General features: G+C 44.8%; 2 protein-coding genes across 10 annotated transcripts in view; one reads left to right on the forward strand and one right to left on the reverse strand.

Annotated features, from left to right (window-relative positions):
- The window catches only part of RUFY1 (RUN and FYVE domain containing 1), a 47,194-nt gene extending 37,626 nt beyond the window's left edge, over nt 1–9,568 (forward strand). For both annotated transcript variants that reach the window (XM_082836656.1, XM_082836657.1), the window contains exons 12-17: nt 129–248; nt 932–1,061; nt 2,743–2,837; nt 5,845–5,893; nt 7,593–7,670; nt 8,773–9,568. In XM_082836656.1, the coding sequence (XP_082692782.1) occupies nt 129–248; nt 932–1,061; nt 2,743–2,837; nt 5,845–5,893; nt 7,593–7,670; nt 8,773–8,919 (619 nt within the window). In that variant the 3' untranslated portion in view covers nt 8,920–9,568. The remainder of the gene's footprint in view (nt 1–128; nt 249–931; nt 1,062–2,742; nt 2,838–5,844; nt 5,894–7,592; nt 7,671–8,772) is intronic.
- A 1,619-nt stretch (nt 9,569–11,187) lies between these two features.
- Nucleotides 11,188–20,110, reverse strand: HNRNPH1 (heterogeneous nuclear ribonucleoprotein H1). 8 transcript variants are annotated; one of them, XM_082836833.1, is made up of 13 exons: nt 19,590–20,100; nt 18,149–18,304; nt 17,796–17,939; nt 16,175–16,313; nt 15,047–15,225; nt 14,899–14,970; nt 14,710–14,843; nt 14,429–14,564; nt 13,978–14,037; nt 13,827–13,886; nt 13,038–13,130; nt 12,529–12,578; nt 11,804–11,933 (listed from the first exon to the last, which is right to left on the reverse strand). In XM_082836833.1, the coding sequence occupies exons 1-12, from the start codon at nt 19,684–19,686 to the stop codon at nt 12,529–12,531; spliced, it is 1,320 nt and encodes a 439-aa protein (XP_082692959.1). In that variant the 5' UTR covers nt 19,687–20,100; the 3' UTR covers nt 11,804–11,933. The 8 variants fall into 8 exon arrangements, with proteins under 8 accessions (XP_082692955.1, XP_082692956.1, XP_082692954.1 ...); XM_082836832.1 differs by having other exon boundaries at nt 13,797–13,886; nt 19,590–20,091; XM_082836829.1 differs by lacking the exon at nt 12,529–12,578 and having other exon boundaries at nt 11,188–11,933; nt 13,797–13,886; nt 15,062–15,225; nt 19,590–20,108.
- Nucleotides 20,111–20,553: the final 443 nt, after the last annotated feature.

Consider the following 20,553-nt stretch of genomic DNA (forward strand, 5'->3'; position numbering starts at 1 on the left):
AAAAGGAGTCAATTTTACCATATATTAATTTTTAAATGTAAAAGAAAGCCAGCAAGAATATGCAAAAATTATATGGTAAATGTGAGGAATGATCCTTTCCTTACAAAGATTTGGTTCATTTGGTCTAGGTTACAGCACTCAGAGAGGGCGAGGCAGGGGGCCGAGGAGCGGAGCCACAAGCTGCAGCAGGAGCTCGGCGGGAGGAGCAGCGCTCTGCAGCAACAGCTCTCCCAGCTGCTCGAGCAGTGGTAGGAGCCCTGGCGGCAGCAGGTGGCTGAGCGGTGCGGGAAGGACTGGGAAGGCCATCTCCCAATTGGGGCAGCGTCCCAGTGTCCACTTCAGAGGTGGCCCCTGCAAAGCTAGGATTCAGATGAGAAAAGAGACGTCTATTCCCTGTTTCACGAATGAGAAAAACGATTGCAGGGGGTTCAGTATAGTCCCCAGGGCTACTCAGCTGGTGAGAAGGGCATCAGGATTTAGCTGCGGTTCACTTCCTACCCCTCTGTAGCTTTCTATTTGCCCCCAACCCCCCAATATCCTCCCCATTGTCAGCTGGCTCTGGGTTGGAAAAAGCAAGATAAATGTTGCAGAATAAACGTCTCTTTTCCTCAGGTGTCCATCTCAGTAGAGGGTTCTGTGTGTGTGACCCCAAGTGTTAGAGCTCTTTTCCTCCCTCTCCATTCGCATAACTGTCAAGTGTGTGCCTGTGCCTGCTTTCCATGACATGTTCCTGGTCTTTCCTATGGAGGTGCAGATGGCCCTGCGAGAGAGGGAACCTTATTTCCATGCTTGTTGAAAGGTCTAGATGCTCACGTGGCAGTTCAGATTCCTGTGAATCCCCCGTTTCTTGAGTGGTGACCTGGGTTGTGGATTGTGGACCTCCATGAAAATCTCTCATTGAGACTAACTCAAGTTCATTTTGCGAAAACAGCTCAAGTCTAGAGAAAGAGTTGAAATCAGAAAAAGAGCAAAGACAGGCTCTTCAGCGAGAATTACAGCATGAGAAAGACACTTCCTCTCTACTCCGAGCAGAGCTACAGCAAGTAGAAGGACTAAAAAAGGTAAGGCAGACTGTCTTGGGGAGAAAAAGAGCTTCTAGCATCTGCAAAAACTCCTGCTCAAGAGCCTCCCAGTGGGCAAGTGAGCCACATGCATGACTCGTGAATCCGCAGCTGCAGGGCCAGTCCCCGCTGTGCGCCAGCCGGCTCCAGGCCTGGGACAGGCCTGGGACACTGTTCCCACATCTGCTCTAGGAGGAAAAGGCAAAGACGCATCATAATCCAGTGAGCAAACCAGAGAGACTCGGTAATGAGAACAGTGAAGAGAGTAAAACAGTAAAATGTCCCCACACTGGCATGGCGGGTGGCCTGGGAAGAGAGTGACAGTTAAGCAGACAATTGAATGCTGAACAAGGGCCAGCCATTCAGAGCCACCAGGAAGTGTGAGGGTCTGTCGCAGCAAAGGAGCAGAGAGAAGGGCTGTGTGGCTGAGGTGTGATAGCAGAGGAAGGAGGGCTTGAGCAGAGCCTCAGGCAGCCTTCCTGCACCACACCTTCCCTGGAGGAGGATCCCTGCAGCGGGGGCAGTTCCCAGACCTAGATTTTGTCTCGTTGAGCACGGTAATGGGTACTGCTGCAATTTGAGAGAAAGGCCCTTTGATTTCCATTGGAAAGTACCTAGAGCCCCTCATGAGAGAGCCTGCTAGGCCCAGTGTGGGGATTGCTTCCTCAAGAGCCACTTTGGCTCAGAGGTGGAGGAGAGGACTTCTAGAAAGTTCTGCCGCATGATTGAACATGCCCCCTTTACTTCAAAATACTTTGATCTAAGATTTGAATTACACACACCCCTGCAAAAGAAACAAAACAATGTGTCTAACATCGCTGGGAAGCCTCAGCATGCCCTTGTGAGCCTGTGTTAATAGGCTCTGGAGCACAGGGCCCAGGAGCGGCTAAGGAGGAACTGCCACCACTCAGGCCTAAGCCCCGCTGCTGCCCCGGGGTCAGCCCTGAAAACCCAAGTTACTTTTCTGGGTCTTTGTCTCTGCCCTTGCCAGCCTTTGTCCTCAAGGTGTGCTGGCCCCAGATTACAAAGTCATCAGCATCATCCCCAGCGAGCTTCACTCCATGACTCGGGGCCTCCAGAAGGGCTTGCCACTCTCGGGGCCATGAAAGAGATCCCAGATCTTGGCCTTCATCAGCCTTGCTCATTCATTCTCTGGAAATTTTGACCAGCCCTTTCTGAAAAACAGTTTATTCCTAAACTAGCTTGCCCTGATACAAATCTGTCTTTTCATAGAAACTCAGATAGGCAAAGCCTTTTTTGCACTGTGAGGGTCTGTTTTGAACATTTCTCGCCCCACGTCACTGTTTGCACTGCAGAGCCACTCCTGAAGTGCTCACCCTTCCAGTTGCCCATTCTGGTGAAACATGAGGGAACCTATGAAATAACCCTGTCTTGAAGAAGGTTAATACAACAAAACTGTTTCTTGCTCTTGAAAAACATTCCAGGGACTTCCCTAGCGGTCCAGTGATTAAGACTTGGCGCTTCCACTGCAGGGGACACAGGTTTGATCCCTGGTCAGGGAATGAAGATCTTGCATGCCTCGCAGAGTGGCCAAAAAAGAAAAAACACAACAGAAAAAAAAAAAAGAAAAATATTCCAACCTGCTTGTCACTATGATTACTAAACCTTAAAAAAAAAAGACTTTCAAGTCTGTGTCAAGCACCTGGTTTGTTCACTTTAGGAGCTGCGGGAGCTCCGGGATGAGAAGACAGAGTTACAGAAGGTTTGTGACGAGCAGGAACAAGCCCTCCAGGAAATGGGTCTGCACCTCAGCCAGTAAGAACCCCACTCCCCTTGTCTGCCGCCTCCATTAGGGCCACTAGGCCTCCCTCCCCCTGGAGAGTCACACCAGCCTACCCACTGCATCACTCAAGCCCCAAACCTGTGTCCTCTTGTCAGAGGAGGGAAGGCCAGTCGGGGAGGCCTGCCAGCTATTCAATGGTGACGCCCCCACACACATACTAAACCCAGGAAGTCAGGCTCCAGGGACACAGCACTGGTTTGGGTTAATTAATTCATCAAGAATATCCTTTGCTAGTGACTGGAACCCTCATGTTCACAAACTTAGTATCTGTGTCCCAAGGGAACAAGATGGGTGATGAGAGGGTTGTGTGTTTAGCTCCAGAGGGAGGACTATGGCTTGAGAATGTAAGCCTGCCACAGTGCAAGTATGGTGACCACTGAACCTCTCTTGAGACTGGATACTCACATCTAGCAGAGTCTGTCTGTCTCCAATGGGTGATGCTGAAGGAGTGCAGACCCTGCTGGTTCTGTCTCCCCTTCAACTTGACAGCTGTCCTCCCTGGTGTGCCAGTCCTGCCAGGTTGCTCTGGACAGTCTGATAGGTCACACTGCAGATTGTGGAACTTGCCCGTTTGTGTGATGATTGCATTTTTAAACCCAGTGTGTAGCTTTTTCTCTTTGAGTCAGGACTTTCGGTTGCCAGTGACAGATATCCAACTCACACTGGCTTGCTTAAGCAAAAAAGTCATCAGGAATCAGTCTCTACCTCCCAGCTCTGTCTGTCACTTACCTCACAGGTGGGTCTGGCCCCCACGGGGGCAGTGTGGCACCCAGCAGAGCTGTCCGTCAGAGAAACGAAAGTTCCTCTTTCTCCATCACTCACACAGAGACCCCAGGTTGACTCACTGCTCCCACCTGAGTCCTGATGCAGGCACAGTGAGCAGCACAGCCCGGGCTCAGGCCCAGTGCAGAAGACACTGTGACCAGAAAAGGACCAGAGATAGGAAATAACGTGAGGATAAACCAGAAACACACTAAAGTAGTCCACACATGTGCACAACCTTAGGATTTTTCTGTCTGGAAAGTTGGAAGGTTTCAAGCAGTGCTCTGGGCTGGCCCACAAAAGTATGAAGAAAAACAAGAAAGGAAAATGTTATGACTCTGGTGGGAATGTGGTCTTTTCAATAGTTTGACGTGAAGATGCTGCCCATTTGCCATCCTCTCCCACTCACCATATCTTTCTAGATCAGCCCAGGGCTGCTGGTCCCTTGTGACCTGAGGGCTGCCTGCCACCTCTCAGGCCGAGTGCCCTGTGCTGCTGCCCCCACCATGGGGAGAGCTCCTGGAGAGTGGGCAAGGCCAGGTGTCAACCCCACACTCAGAGCACAGGCCAGGTCTGAGGGCGTCCCTGAGACTAATGAGAACCAGATGTGGAGGCTGGCGTGGTGCTGGCTTCTTGGATTTGCAGTGGTGTTTAGACAGACAGAGAGGGAGGTGTCCTCGGGGTGCCCTCCCCCCTTCTCAGGTGGCTAGCCCCACTTTTTCTCCTGCCTGTCCTCTTCATGTTGGACAGACAGCAAACAGAGTCAGAGACACACTCCTAGTAGGCCACAGGCCTCAGAAAAGCGGACAGGCTCTGGTCTTGAAAACGCACCCCTACACTTGGCAGCCTCCCAGCACTGCTGCCTGACCCAGCTTCAGAATGTCCTTCACAGCCGGGTTGTGTAGGTGTTGCCATGTCAGGGATACATACCACGGCAAGGCTAGTGCTTTCTCCCCTCCTCCCTTCTTTTTGCAAGCCAACACCAGATGACAGACAAGCCTGTTCTCAGATGCCTCCACCAACTACAGGCACAGCTGCCCAGTTTATCTTGGGAACATCTGGATTCTTTTCAAATTGTATTTCCCAGGAAAGTTCTTATATGTTGAGGCTGCCATCTTGACCTTGTCCATCCCAGACAGCCTCTGGCCCTGTCAGCCCACTGGCCTATTTCTGCAGCCAGTCAGGGGACAGAAGGAGCACCTCCAAGCACTCCTGAAGGCCACAGTGGTTTTTCTTTTAAAGGCCTTGATGTTTGGTTTCCTAATCCTTCCCTAGAAGTCTAGCCTGTGTCTCAGAGGCCTGCCTCTCCGGCACTTAGATTAGGCTAATCCAGTGACAGTTTAGGCTAATCTCAGCTTTCAAAAAAAGGCTTTGACAAATACATATGTTTCGTTTTATCTGGTTTAATTCTTCCAGTTTAGACAATGTTCAGTCCTGTCTTTTATGTGGAGAACTAAGGAATTATTCTTGCACTAACAGGAATGGAACAAGGGGACTTCCCTGGTGGCGCAGTTGTTAGGATTCCCAATGCCGGGAGCCTGGGTTCGATACCTGGTCAGGGAACTAGATCCAGTATGCATGCTGCAAATAAGAGTTCGCATGCCACAACTAAGGACCCCGTGAGCTGCAACTAAGGAGCCCACATGCCGCAACTAAGATCCGGTGCAACCAAATAAATATTTTTAAAAAGAATGGAACAAGAACAAACAATCATGCCCCCTGAGCCTGGCCTTTCTAGACAGAGCAGGCAGGCAGCAGGAAAGGGGCTGGTGAGAGGCCTACAGATTCAGGTTCCTGCCATGGGGGAGCCCACGCCTGATACGGGAGCGCCCCCCTCCCCCACCCCGACTTAAAGCACATGTCACACTCAGGAATAGTTGCCCAGAGAAGCCAGAAACATGGGCTTTTATGAGATAATTCTCAATTTTTAAATGCTTGCAGCTATTTCAAAGTCTTTTTAAATCCTTGCCAATTCAAGTTTGTTCTTAGGCCAGATTCAGTCCACAGGCTCAGCCTCAGACTGCACCAGACATGAGCCAATAGTGAGATGACTCTGGGATTATAAAAAGGTGGAAAGAAATAATTTTACAAGAACTCGTGTTATCACACTCCTCTCTTACAAGTCTTGTTGACTTCACAAAGCCAAAAAGTTTTTGTGGGTTTACTTCGAGTTTGAAAGCCCCTCTAGTGAGGCTATGAATCTCTTTTTTTTTTAAGGTCAAAGCTGAAGATGGAAGACATCAAAGAAGTAAATAAGGCACTGAAGGTACTGGATTATTAATGTTATTAACATAAGAATCACTACTCATAGCTATTAGTCAGCTTGTGCTAATATCCTAGCATGCTCTTAGGTTTTCTCACAAAAATCAGGTGAGAATGTGTGGTTGATTGGTGGTTCTTGTCACTTATTTACAGATAAGAAAATGCTGCTCAGAGCCATGTAACTTGGCTGAGATGACGATGCTGCAAGTGGCAGGGCCCAAGCTGGAACCGAGGTCCTATGGTTCTGGTTTCTCTGCTGTCAGCTGTAGTTTGACATTAGGCCTAGATCATAGGTACCCTAATGAAGGAAATGAAAAGTGGCAGAAAGAGATCCAGGTATTTTTTTTTTAATAGTGAGAGTAAGACCTTTCCCTCCAAGTGAGGGGCCAGAGGCCCACTAAAGGGCCCTGTGCCATTTCTGGGAACCACTTAAGCCCTGAGCTGGGCCAAGTTTCTGGACCATTTTGGGCAGGGCAGAGTGGCACACACAGCTTAAGGAGAGCAGGAACATGTGGTCCAGGTGACCCCATGCAGTACCAAGCTGGGGCTGAGAGAGTGGAGAGGAGGGTGCGGGAGCTCCTAGCCTTCAGCTTCAGCTCTGCTGTGGCAGCAGTGCACAAACACCCTCTTCACAAGGCACCCTCCAGCGTATGCTAGAGCAGAGATCCTAATGTCTCTGACTACCAGGGCACCTCAGGTCAGAAGCAAATTGTCACAGCAACTAACAGCAGCCTGGACTTGCGGTTCACATCAGTTTACTGTATCCTCCCTTGTATACCGAAAGCTCCTTGGATGTCATTGCTGTGAGCTGTGTATCTTTGTATCCCCTGCACTGCACAGAAGTGTTCACAAAACGTCAGCTGACAGTGCCAGAGGGAGGATAAAAATCATAAAATGGGACTCTAGAGCTGCGTGGAACTAGTGAACCCAAGGTTGAAAGCCCTGGGTGTGGTGCTGCAGCTCCCAATCATAAGATCTGTGTCATCAGGAAAGTGATGGCCAACAAAAGCCAAGGAGCCGTGAAAGTACACAGGGCCCTTGACCCCTGACCACCTCAGTCCCTGAGGCTGAATAAATCACATATCCTAGGTTTTCCCTTAGAAAGACCTCCAAAAGCATCTCTCTAAGCCTCAGTTGGCTCCTGGGCAGAATGGAGACATCTGCCTCCCACGATGCCCTGAGGACTGGGGGTCAGTGTGTATGGGGAAGGGCTTCCTGTCTCCACAGCATGTTGCCTTCTGTCTCACGGTGGGGACTGTTGTCACAGATTTTCTAGTCTGGCTGACAGGGTTGGCCCTTCTTCCTCCTGCCAGTTCAGGAGGCACTTTGGATAATGTCTCAGCCAGGGTTGGAGTTAACCAGATCCTGATTCTGGTTACCTCAGCCACAGGGCATTTATTGAAAGGGGGTGGGTGAGTCTCAGGTTAACGGAAGGCTGGAGAATCTGGCTTGAGGACTGGGGGCAACCTGTGGAGACCAGGAAGCCAGAGGGCGGGCAGGCTGCAGCACATGAGCTCCAGCTGTGGTCAGGGTGGGGACAGTCCCATGAGGCCACTTCTAGTGGAGAAGAGGCAGTCCCGCAAAAGCAGACCAGGTGCTATTAGGAAGGGACAGCAGATGCTGGGTTGAAGGATGAACACACCTAAAGGTTCATCAGGAACCAAGCTGTAAAGTGGGATTCTGTGTTGTTCTTTCCTCCTCAGGGCCATACTTGGCTGAAAGACGATGAAGCTACGCACTGTAAGCAGTGTGAAAAGGAGTTTTCCATTTCCCGGAGAAAGGTATGTGGGGTAGCCCTGCACTCGCTCGCCCAGGGGCTGAGTTCGTGCCCTGCCTGGGCTCTCCTTCCTCTGGTTCTGGAAAAGGCCTGTGGGGCTAGGCCCACTGCATTGTGTTCATGCTCACTGGTCTGCTGGCTCATGCAGACAACCTTCCAGCCTGCCCCCTTTCAGGGACCCCAGCCGGTAAGTTACAGGCCTTGTCTCCATCACAGTCCTCTCAATGATTTGGGAGTTGGGGCTGCTTGTTTGCAGAAATGGTCTAAGTGTGTATATCAACTGAAAATTCTTTGGAAGCAATAGGACCAAAATCTAAGTTAGGCAAAAACAGAATCTATGGGGAACCCATGGGCAATTTAAGTCTCAGGACAGGCATCCAGGTGGCACCAAAAGGTAACTGGCAATCTGGGCAGGGCACTTGCCCCCAGTGAATGCCTGTGTAGCCTGTCTTCAGGTTCCGGAAGAGAAGGTCTTGGGCCCAGCCTTTGGTCCAGGGTTGACAGGGCCTTTATTGACCAGTTGGGCAGGACAGGGGCAGGATACAGATCTCACACAAAATAGAGCCTTTACTAAGGCTCCCCACACTGAATGGCCCAGTTCAAGGTCCATTGTCTAGCCTGACTGGGGGAGTAGGGGGCAGTTGGCAGAAGTGATGTATAGAGGGACACACAGGTCCTTGTCTTGGCGTCTGCCATGTGCCCAAGGTTCAAACAGCAGCCCTGTTTACAAAAGCAAGATGCCCTTCTCATGAGGGGCTGGCTAAAGAAACCTTGGGTCACCACCATAGAATGTAGCGATTGCAGAGAATGAACCCAGGCTCTTTAAGTAGCACGGACTACCAACTCAGTGAGTTAAGAGCTGTCAAGTCCAATAAAACACAAAAAAAAGAACCTTAACTCACCCCTCCAAAACTCCATGGATTTTACAGGAACATAAATGTAGAAACAAGGTCTACAGGAACCCATTCCAAATTGGTACATGCCTCACTGATACATGAGGGAGGGATTTTAAAGCATTAAACTTTTAAAGGTCGATAAACTAGAGCAGGTGTGCAGACCCAGGCAGCTCAGCGTGTTCTGAGCGTGAGTTCTTTTCCATCCTCTAGCACCACTGCCGAAACTGTGGCCACATCTTCTGCAACACGTGCTCCAGTAATGAGCTGGCCCTGCCCTCCTACCCCAAGCCAGTACGTGTGTGCGACAGCTGCCACACGCTGCTCCTTCAGCGCTGCTCCTCCTCCACCGGCTCCTAAGGTGGGGGCATCAGCAGGGCCTGCTTTCTGGACCAGTTGCCAGCCTGTCTTCATGGGCGTGGGCAGCCTCAGAGCAGTGCCAAACTCTTTGGGTCTCGAGGTGGCCAGGGACTTGGGAGGTTAGTTTCCCAAGAGAACAAGATCCTCGCCTGGGCTGCTGTCACTCTGGAACACAACATGCGGGAACCAGAAACTGCGCGCCTCTCCTTTCCAAATTGTATGGATTCAGCTCCTCTGGATTGAAATTCTCCCTTGACACCACTGGCTTTGGTTCAGATGTAACCTTCATGATTTTGCTATTGTCATTTTTCAGTTTCCAAAGAATTAACCTATTTTGCAGCAGACCCACTAGTGAATCAATTCCTTTCCCTCCCCGCTGCCCCAGCATGCTTTCCCTGCTTCAGAATCAAGAAATCTGCTATTTCACACCCTTGTGAATATCCATCATTAGCCCTGCAATAAAATCATTTATTTTTCATAGTCAAGAAATTTGCTGTTTCACACTCTTGTGAATTAATATCCATCATTATTAGCCCTGCAGTAAAATCATTTATTTTTCACCGAGTCAAGAAATTTGCTGTTTCACACTCATGAATACCCATCATTAGCCCTGCAATAAAATCATTTATTTTTCATTCTGGTGCAGAAAATGAAGCTGTGTCAGCTTCACAGGATGCCCAAAGCAACCCCCATTTCAGGACGAGGCCCTTGGTGAGGGCGACTGCCTTCGAGGTGAAGACCTGAGCCTGCTGTATTCTGGGGTGCAGGCTGCTCTGCCCAGTTGAGCCAAGGACAAGTTGGGCTGATAAGTCCAACAAGCACAGAGAAAGTACCTGTCACCAAAGCCCAAGTCGTTCCCTTATATATTTGGGTTGGCCAAAAAGTTCAGAGTTTTTCCTAACATCTTACAGAAAAACACGAATCTGTATGGCCAGCCTCCAAAACTGTGTGCCCAGCTCCAAAGCTGCATTCATTCCAAACTACAGATTTTCACAAGGTTCCAAAGAACCACAATGTTTCTAGAGTTCAAGTTTCTAATTCTAGTCCCTTTTCTTCCTCCAATAAGGCATCTTTTTCAACAAAGATGTTCCTTGTGAAAAACTAGAGGACCAGGGGAAGGAACCCTCCTTGTGTCCAATTCCCCAGACATGGAGTAACTCAGTAAAGATCTCAGGGGCAGCAGCTGAACACCAATGCTCAACAGTGCCTCCCCAGAAAATTATCAAGTACAACACTCCTGTATCCCCAACCCAACTGAAGGTATGCACCCAGCCTTCAGAGAGCATGTGGCAGGGCAGGCAGACTGCAGGGCCCTTCACGCAATGCTGCCATCTACAGTCTGTAAATAATCATTCCACACAATTTTTCAGAGTACACTCCCCATACTCACCTCACCCAAGAGGAAACCTTCAGCAGTCACAGCAAGTAAAAATGTACACATGTGGCTTCAAACAGCACAAGCCTATATTCACAGCTCCGATTCTTAATTCTAACCTCAATACAGCGAACTTTTTCTATTAGAGGGATGAATGAGTGGCAATTCCCAAACTAGTGTTAAGTATCTGAAGGGAATCCTAGAACTACACTTCTAAGAACTGCTTACTACTTTCCTAAGCAAATGTCATTGAGTTTTTATATACGATAATGGTTTCAATTACTGATTTAAACGAATCATTTGTTCTCCTAAAGTACAACTTGGTATTCTACTTCAGAAGCTTTGTAAATAAATGGAATAATGTCGCTCTTAAGTAGTTTTGATCTTGAGGAATGAAGTAAAAATAAAGGTTGAAACCTCAATGTGAAAGTTCTCTATGAGCTAGCTCCTTCTAGAAGATACCCCATATAAACAAAATTCAAAAGATGCCATCAGACTAGGAAAGGGTAGCTCTAGTCAGCCACCCCTTGCCTCTGGCACTTCCTCAGCCATGCTCAAAAGGCTTCCATGGACATGCATAGCATGCAGTGAGGAGACTTCTGCCTCCCCCTTGGCTTTGTGCAAGTGCTTAGCAAGTCAAAGGTAAAAATTCAGATCAGATCCTGTGCAGCCAGGCCAGACATACAAGCCCTTCCACAGGGCCCCAGAGCTACGTTTACCTTCAGTTGCACTGGAGGGAAGAGAGGTCTGAAGACATCTACAAAATGGCCACAACTGCCGAGCCTGTCTGCCACAGCCAGAGACGTGGGCCACTGTTCACCTACGCCCCAGGCAGGAATAGATCACCAAGAAACAGTCCACATGACACTGAAGCACAGACAAGACAAAGTGCAGTTTTTAAAAGGAAGATTTATTCAACAAGTTTCACTTAGCGCAATACACCTAAAAGGAAAATCACAATACAATGAAAAGATTTAAATCAAGGCCTCAGAATTTCAAACAAACACCAAGACCAAAATCCTGAAGTATTGGTATTGCGTCTCAAATTTTCCCCATTAACTTAAAAAAAAGCTTAAACTTACGTGCCATAGAGGTTATTAAATGAAACTAGAATTAACAAACATGCCAAATGTTTCACTTTTAATTGTAGACACAGCTCCTATATTGAGTTTCACAAAAAAGCACGTCTTTCAACAATGCATCCAAACAGTGTTCAATGTAATGTGGTGTAAGCAACATTTAACATAATTCAACTGCTTTAACCTAAATACACCTACTGCTTAAGTACATCCTACAATATAACTAACTTGAGAAAAGCTGAAAATTATTTAACAGTAACAGATTACTCAACCTAGTTACATCCTAAATGAATGTTTGTGTTCAAAAATACTGAACCTTAAGTCTTTAAAACAATCCTGATTTCCACTTAGAGTAAGCATAAACCACAAGTTTGTATTGCAAAACTGTTAAAACTTAAGTTTTGTAAAAAATGTTGACCAAGAGTCAGTGATCAGGATCAATTACATTCCCCATCCACCACTCATACTGGACATGCTAGACATCCCTCCCATTCCGTTCACTCCCATAGATGCTCGGCTTCCACTACTGTAGTAGCTGCTGTTCACTGTTCCTTGGCTGCCTGCAAAGAGATCAATTTGACAAGTCAGGATGAGTATCAGATTATCAGTCAACTAAAATATAGCATTCCAAGAAAAAGTTTAAAAAGTATACGAGTACAAATGGCTGCTGTCCAAGTGGCGAGAAGCATGTTTGGGAAAAGGGACTCCCGACTCCAAACAAATCTCAATTAACCCCTTTTCTCTGCAGTACCAACTTGCCAGACTCTTGTGCTACCATTTAATTGGATGCTTCAGGATCAACGTGGAAAATTAAGTTTAAAGGAAAACTAGTGTTTTTCAAAAATTGCAAAATTACTTCATGTTGTTTTTAAAGCTAAACAAAGCATTTTAAAAAAAAATTTACCATAAACATTCACAATGTGTCCATCGAATAGCATATATGAATAGGGAGCACAGGGGCAATCTCTTGCTTTTCCTATTCATGGCGGGCAGGAAGTGAGACGACGAAGTTGGACTAAAGGCAACTCACTGTGCCCAAAATGGCAGCCTCCATGGAGTTAAATCAGAGCCATTGACTGCTATAGAAAGTGTTACTACAACATATCAGTATTTGCTATTGGGAATTTAAATTATACTTTTCGAGAAAATATTTACCTATGCAATGTTTGATTGAAAATCACTGGAGTTTTCCTGTAAAACTTGGTCTGCAAAAGGATTTTGTAGGGTAAGACTATAATACCAAAATCACCATTCTTTAGACCAATTGAAAAAATAATTAATAAAACCAATCCTAGGTTAACTGACTAGTAAATACGGTCCTAAACCCAACCACCATTCTATTATTTAAAATTCTCCCTCCATCTAAAATGGATTTATTGCTAACAAAAAGACAGAAAAAGTGAACAATTTTATTTAATGTTTTAACAAACGGAGGCAGATGTTTTCTGGCTCGACATTATTCAAAGTTGCAATAATGACTATTTTGAATTCATAGAATACTTCCCCCTCCCAATGATTGATTCTGAAAGTTAAAGCTATTTGAAGTTATATTAGAATCAAGAGCATACATTTAATAACCCAACTTCACCAAAAAGGAGCCTGAATATTCCCAACTAAAGAAACCTGCCTGAAACTTACTCAAGTATATTAAAAAACACACTTACCATATCCACTCATGCTGCTCTGGCCACCATAGCCGCCTCCATAACCACCACTCAGCTGCTGGCTGGCTGGGCCGCCATAACTGGACTGGTTTGCTGTTAAGTTAAGAGAACATTAGAACCTTGTTCCTTATGTAATGTGGTACCTGGTGGTACCGGGCTTGTAATTCTAATCTATTATTTTCCAGTCTTGATCTTACATCACTATATATAACCCTCTGTGCCCTCCTTCTGCCTACTGTCTATGACCAGACTACCTTTCTATCCATCATTTGAGCTAGTCAAACACTTATAAACCACAAGGCCAACAGCATACACATCAGCAGGACTGAATCCACGTTTCCGTAAGTAGAGGCATTTTGACAAGACCTTATGAAAATGTTTAACTGGATTTAGTGGGATTTTCCCCCATAATTCGATATATTAAGGGTAGGTCAATACACAGGTATCACTAAACACCTGATTATGCCCCAGAATTTATTTTGATCCTATGCTTTTTGCTAAATATTACTTTTAGATTTATACTTCATACTTATAGACAATTCAACTAGTTTCTTTCTGTAGTCCCCTCCCCCCAAAGTACTTCAAACTAATTTGTTATCTAACAGTTTTATGTAACAATGATTTAAGGCACACATACTATTCAAATCTAAACTTTTCTTTGCCTAAATTATGCTTAACTCCTTATATATAAATTAACTTATATAATTGACTTATACAGATATAAACGTTTTGGTTTTTAAAAAAACTAACGATATTTACACAAGCCCATGCCTCCCATCATTTGGCTACCATAAGCACCACCGCTTGCTCCTGCTGTAGAATTCAAGAAGAGTTCTACATATCTGTGTTCTGAAATGAGAGAAAAGGCATACAAGGTTAGCTTAAAAAAAGACACTAAAGTGATATTTACACAAACCCATGCCTCCTAGCATTTGGCTACCGTAAGCACCACCGCTTGCTCCTGCTGTAGAATTCAAGAAGAGTTCTACATATCTGTGTTCTGAAATGAGAAAAAAAAAGTTGAAAATGTTTGTTGGTGAAAGAAAAAGATAAGCACTTTTAGTTCTTTTAAGTAGATCTGTGAACTATAAATACTTTTAGTAAAAAAAAAAATTCTAGCTGCTTCTCTCAGGTGATTTACTTTATGCAAGTTTCAAAAAGCAGTCTTAAACATTCACCTAAATTGCTTTGTCAGTTAAGCATATACCTTAGTGTTCTTATCACAAATTTTTTAATCATACTAACTTTAAAAACCCACACCACACACTTTTTAAACATCCCGTAGAACCCTATTATTGGATTACAAATTTTTCTCATCCTTACTATTCCTTTATCGTAATCAGTCACACAACTACCTATAAGAGACCTGAAGATCCTTAAATCACACTTACGCATATTTGCTTTGTCTTTTGACATAGCTGCCACAGCATCTTCATGAGTTGCAAACTCGACATCTGCTTCACCAGTTACTCTGCCATCGGGACCAATTTCAATATGTACTCTCACAGGGTTGAGTGGTGAAAAAAACTAAATATAAGGTATTTCAGAGAATCAAGTCAAATATTGTTACAGGAAACAAAACTTTAACATGCTGCTTCACTTAAGTAGAATAAGAACCATGTTTTTACTGTTATACTGAGATATACAACTTATGAATTTATCCTACACTTACATTATAAATGTCATTTTCAGTAGCTCTGTAAGGTAATCCCCGCATGTGTACACAGTGTCCTGTTGTGCTCTGGAAAGTAGAGCCACCATCCCCGTATCTGTGATCTGACATTCCTGAAAAACAATAATTGAGGTCTAAATGAACAAGAGTTAAGTATCCCTCAGATGAGAAATTCAATTCTTACCTTACCTCTTCCAAATCTATCTGACCCAAATCCATAGCCATCATTATAGCCATTATAATCATCATAGCCTCCATAACCTGAAAGGCAAGAAGTACAATCACTAAATAAGTCACATAAAGAACAGACCTCGTGACACCTGCGCAACACACATACCTCCACCGTACGCACCACGCCTCATCCTTTCAAAGCCAGCTCCTCTTCCAATGCTGTTATACCCTCTGCCAGCCCCAGGTCTGTCATAGGGACCTGGCCGCTGCATGGCCATAAGTTTTCGTGGTGGATCATAGTGAGTTCTAACTTCAGCTCGACTGCTCTTAAAGATTTCGATATACCTAAAGCATTGTTCAAGAGGAAAGGGAGTGGGGAAGGGAGAGAAAACATTAGTTCATTTCATACAGGTATTCAGTTACACAGAAAACAATGTAGTCATAGCCATGAAACTGACTAATATTTAAAGCCAGATTTCTTATATTTGTACAGGCAATGACCAGAAATTCACTCAATTTTAAGATTTAATGTAAACTTTATAGAAAAAAAATTCACTCCTCTGAGGCAGAGAGCCCAACCTTAGGGGTAGAGAGGAGTACTGTAAATAAATGTCTTAGGAGGGAAAGAATTCCACTCAACTTTCAACATTTCATGTCTTAAATCCATTGGCATTATGTATAGCAAGTGAGCTAAAAAGCCAGCCTCCACCAACAGTCTAGCCCACACTACACATTTCCTTCTGCCAATAAATACCCCAGCCTATGCTTTTAGTAGGAATCAGCATAGGTAAGCGCATGCTTCAATGAAAAATAGTCACAAGCAAAGAGAATAAAACCTTTTGTGACAATTTCTTGAAAGCTATGCTTATTAATACATATGCAGAAAACATTTATACAGCAAGAAAGTTTGTTGCATTTCAACTTTAAAAACAAGATCAGAAAGTATCACATTTTCTTATGGTAATATTAATTTACTAGGTGGAGTTATTACAGCTAAAGCCAGGTTTGCATTAACATTTTTAAAACCATAGTCTCTCAACTCCAGTGACTGGGGTTAATTAGGAATCCTACAAAATTGTAAAGTAGACCAAATTAACTGGGGACAATTTCAAAACCTATAATTTAATCTGAAAGCACTATGGAACTTTGACATAGAAGTTTGAAAATTGTGGCAAAACATCAAGTAATTGGGACTAGGAATCAGATTTTCTTCCTTGATTCTAAGCAGAGAGAATATGGATTTAATTGTTTACCATAAGAAAAGTGACAAATCCAACCAACCATCCATCCCCACCTGTGCCCTATTCTTTCCTTGTGTTTCTTTAGAGCCTTTTCAGCTATTTCCTGTGAAGCAAACTGCACGAAGGCCTCCCCCGTACTCCTCCCCTGGAAGTCCACCGGCAATGTTATCCCATTTGGCACGATTTCCAACCCTTCAACCCAAGGACAAATAACCCCAGTAGGGGGGCAATATTAACATCACAAGCCCAGAAATGATTCTTCTTATAGCTTTAAATACACCAGAATTTTAACTTTAGGTGAACGGTATGCTTTCAACAAGTACTCTTTAAAAATTCATTGCAGTAATATGAAGTTCCATTATAACAAACTATTAATTCTTAACACACCCCATGACATGGTATGTAAGAAAAAACTTGCTGAACACAGGATGCATTAAGAATTCAACAATTAAGAATACTTATTTATCTATGCAACTTAATGTTGAAAATTATACAAGAACTTAACAAATTTTCAAGCATTAAAGACAACAGTTTTACTAAATTCAAGATACACCTTTCACCTCATTTCATATTGCAATGTTTTAAAGTTAGTGGAACTTCAGTTTTAAGAAATTACATATTTAAACATTTAATATACAAATTGAAACATTGTTTAGTCATATAATTGACAAACATACAATCTAAGCTTTCAACAAACAACTGATCTAACACAGCACAATCATGCACTCTTATGCTCTAATAGTAGTAAGATTCACTTCTGGAAATTCCGTCTATGAAAAATCCTTTCCGTGGAAACATTCCCAAGCTTACAAAAAGGACTTAAAGCACTTTCCTAGAAGATATGAAATTATGTTCATATTTAACGATGTTGACAGATAGCATTCAATTCTCACCAATTTAGACAAAAACAATAAAAACAGACTTGATTGCAAAAATTCTGGCAAAATATTAGGACTTGATATGTATCTAGTTAAGTCAAGAATTTAACACATACTACACTAAACCATGAAAGGATTTCTTGTTCTTAATTCCAGTTTATCACAACATGAATATTAAGTAACAGTATTTAAAATATATGCTCTAACATTCTGCTAAACATTCAAATACTTTAGGCCCAAAACAATTTCAAAACACTTTCTGTACTTCAGATACAAAGACTACATTCAACCTACACTTATATTAGATTGACTTTCAGTAAGTTTAATTCCCTGGCTAACCAATTGTTTCCGTAAGTTTTTTTTTATAAACAGAATGAGATCATTAGAGAATTTCTGGTCCCATGACCCAGTGTCTCTTACGATACAGACACTTGCCATAAATTACAACAACCTAACATACTAATCTAATGTTAAGGGATCTTACCTTTAACTTGAAGTACTTAGCTGTACAGCAATGTGAGGAAAGTAGTTAAGTTGTTGAGGACAATCCTCAAAGATCTACTCTGAACTACAATACTAAATATAGGCAGTTAGCATTTTGGAAGTACTTAATTAATCCACCTTTAAGATGGGCTTAAATTATTTGAAGGTCTCCAGGAAAAAGAAAACATTAATTCATCTGCATATACTCACAACCTGTTTAAATATCTAAGCTACTCAACTTAAGGTCTATTCAATCACATGTTGCCAGAGGCTAGCCAGAACTCACTGCTCAGCAACAAACAGGACTACATACCTGAGAAGAACTGAACAATTTCTTCCTTGCTACATCCAAAGGGGAGTCCTCTAAGCCGTACAAAGCCATCATTGGCCGTGTCAGGACTATTTGGACCAGTATGCTTCAACACCCAATCCATTTCAACGTTGTTTGACTTGAATACTGAAAGAGGTGCTTAGAATTAGTCAACTTTGGAAAGTTAGAAAACCAAGTTCAGACTTCCTGGGTCTTTAGATAATCTAGGTAGAGCTGCCATAAACTCTTAGATGACCATTTCCATGCGGTCAAATACCTAAAATTCAGAAGGGGTAAGATAGATTTCTATTTGTTTAATGTTTTATTTACTGTTACTAGGGCAATGTAAATCAAACCTTCAACATATCTGTGTCCCATAGTTTCTCTGTCTTTTTTCAGGGCCAATTTGACTTCATCTTCTGATTCAAGTTCAACAAAAGCCTCGCCACTCGGTCTGCCTTCTCTGGTGTAGATGAAACGAATACCTTGAGCCCCATTTTGAATTTTGCAGTCTGGAAAGAAAACAACTGTTAATACAAAATTTAAAACTAAAAACCACCTCTGGGTGATGAAATGCCTATACACACCCCCTCTACAAAGCAGAGCATTTGCAAAGCCTAAAATGAGCAAGGTATTACTAACTCCTAGGGTGTCTCTTTCAGTAATTAAGCAGTTTTCCTCTTATGACCAAACTTTCTTATTCCCTAAATATATTCCCAATCTATCGAGAAAATCCAATACTCAAAGCACTTTCTTAATAAAGTTATCTCCAAGTCCTCACTATTCAAGTGTCCATTAAACATCCTTTTTATAACTCCTCAGTAAACTTTTACGTCTGGACCTTGTGATTTTATGGCATTTTCTGAATAAACGTGGTTTGGAGTTTTGATTTAGGGTATTTGACAGTTTTACCTTACTAGCAGCAACATTACAATTTCTTGCTCGTATCCGAATTGCAGGGCCAATACTCACCTGAAAGGGGATCAATGTTACCAAGCTAAAATGCTCCAAGTTGCACAGCTGAAGCCAAACCCAGTCTTGCCCACTGCAAGGTGGCTTCCAGTGTACTTGGTTCTTGTTTTACAGGTCGTTTTCCGTTACACACTAAATTCAGATAGTAAGTCAATACTACAATATCCTTCTAAAACCTGTAAATTTCTCCCAAATATATCTTTCAATCTCATCTTACGCTAATAATGAGAACAAGGACATTTGGCAGACGTTATTCAGGAAACCTGCATACTGGGGAAAAAACTACATAGGCAAGAAAACTTTCCTGGGCTTCAGTGTCCTCAACTGTAAAGTGAGCCAGATCAAGAACTATGAGAAAGAGCTCTTCAGTTACAAAATCTTGATTAGGAAAATTGTCTTAAATTAAGAAACGACATTTTATCTTTCCAAAGCAGAATGCCTTTTCAAATAAACGCCAAAACTGGAAAGGTGTTATATTTGTTCAGCTGCTGGGCAAAGTTCTCAAGGTTGAAAGGGAAACCCCATCTATCCCCATTTATCCTTTCTAAAAGACATCCACAGAATGACTAATACTTAATGAAGAAAAAAAAAATCCGCCAGAGAGGCCGCATTCCCCCAAGAGGGCCGGGCGGGTGGGGCTTTCGCAATTTCCATTGCGTAACAGCGGCCGGCCGGGCGCGAGCAGGACAGCGGGAACCGCTGCCGCCCGCGCCCCACCAGGGGGCGCCCTGGGCTCTGCGCCCCCACCCCCCACCCCGCCGCCGCCGCCGCCTCCCCGCCCGCCCTGCAGCCCGGGCTGAACTCCCGCCTGCGCTTCAGACTCACCAGAAAAAAACCGCTGCACTTCGTCGGCCGAGCAAGACCAAGGCAAGCCCCGGACCTTCACCACGAATCCCTCGCCGCCTTCGGTGCCCAACATCATCGTCTCTTAGGGGGTCCTGGCGTCGAAACACCCTGCAAGATGAGGATGAGGGTCAGACCTGAAAAATGTTAAAATTAAACAGCCCTCTGATCTCGAAACGCCCTGCCGGCCTGCGGCGCCTCCATAAAGGTCGAGCCCGTGCGGACGTTCCGACCCAGGCGACTCCAACACCGAACGCCCAGTTGGCCAGCGGCCGGGTCCCCGAGGCCGCTCTGCGCACCAGGTACCAGTGCCCCAAGCCGAGGGGGCACCCGGCCTAGCGCCAGCGTGGAGGCAAGGAAATGGCGGCGGCCGCTTCCGCTCCGCCTCCTCCGACATCTCACACAATAGAGTCGGCGCGGCCTGCAGGCCTCAGCGGCCCTGCCACGACTCGGCGAACCATTCCTGGTGTCTAACGGTAGCCCGCACCTTGCTAAAGCCCCCGCAGCCTCTACAGAGACCTTGGGACAAGAAATCCTCGCAAAACTGGCATCGTCGGGGGCCGCTAGGTGGTAAATACGGAACACCAAACACTCACCTGCACACACAACTACAGCGCGGCTGAGACGAAATGGCTAGCGGGCGCCTGCGCAACCTAAATAAGGCCCTTTGAACAAGCTCTGCGCACGCGCAGCTAGGTTCCCGCACCGCCCCCTTGCGTCACACAGAGCTCGGGCGCATGCGTAATACTATGAGCCGGCCCACCTCCCGCCAGTAAATTATTATACGCATGCGTATTTGGGTCAGCCCCGCCCACCTCCTTAAACCCGCCGGGCTTTTTTGCGCCTGCGCCTTACCGCGATTATGCGAGCCTTAGCGGTTTGAGTTTCACACGCATGCGTCTTCCTTCAAACCGTTCGCTCGACTTACCCGCCAGAAGGGGGAGGG

This window comes from Leucopleurus acutus, assembly GCF_964270905.1.
Source record: "Leucopleurus acutus genome assembly, chromosome: 3".
NCBI classification, from domain to species: Eukaryota; Metazoa; Chordata; class Mammalia; order Artiodactyla; family Delphinidae; genus Leucopleurus; species Leucopleurus acutus.

What these genes read in the sequence shown, in the direction of transcription:
- HNRNPH1 (XM_082836828.1), bottom strand. Translation starts at nt 19,686, where the DNA reads ATGATGTTGGGCACCGAAGGCGGCGAGGGATTCGTGGTGAAGGTCCGG. An exon ending in GCGTGGTGCGTACGGTGGAG is followed by an intron (nt 14,971 to 15,046) that starts GTATGTGTGTTG and finishes CTTGCCTTTCAG; the next exon opens with GTTATGGAGGCTATGATGAT. An exon ending in GAGCAGCATGAGTGGATATG is followed by an intron (nt 11,934 to 13,037) that starts GTAAGTGTGTTT and finishes ATCTCTTTGCAG; the next exon opens with GCAGCCAAGGAACAGTGAAC.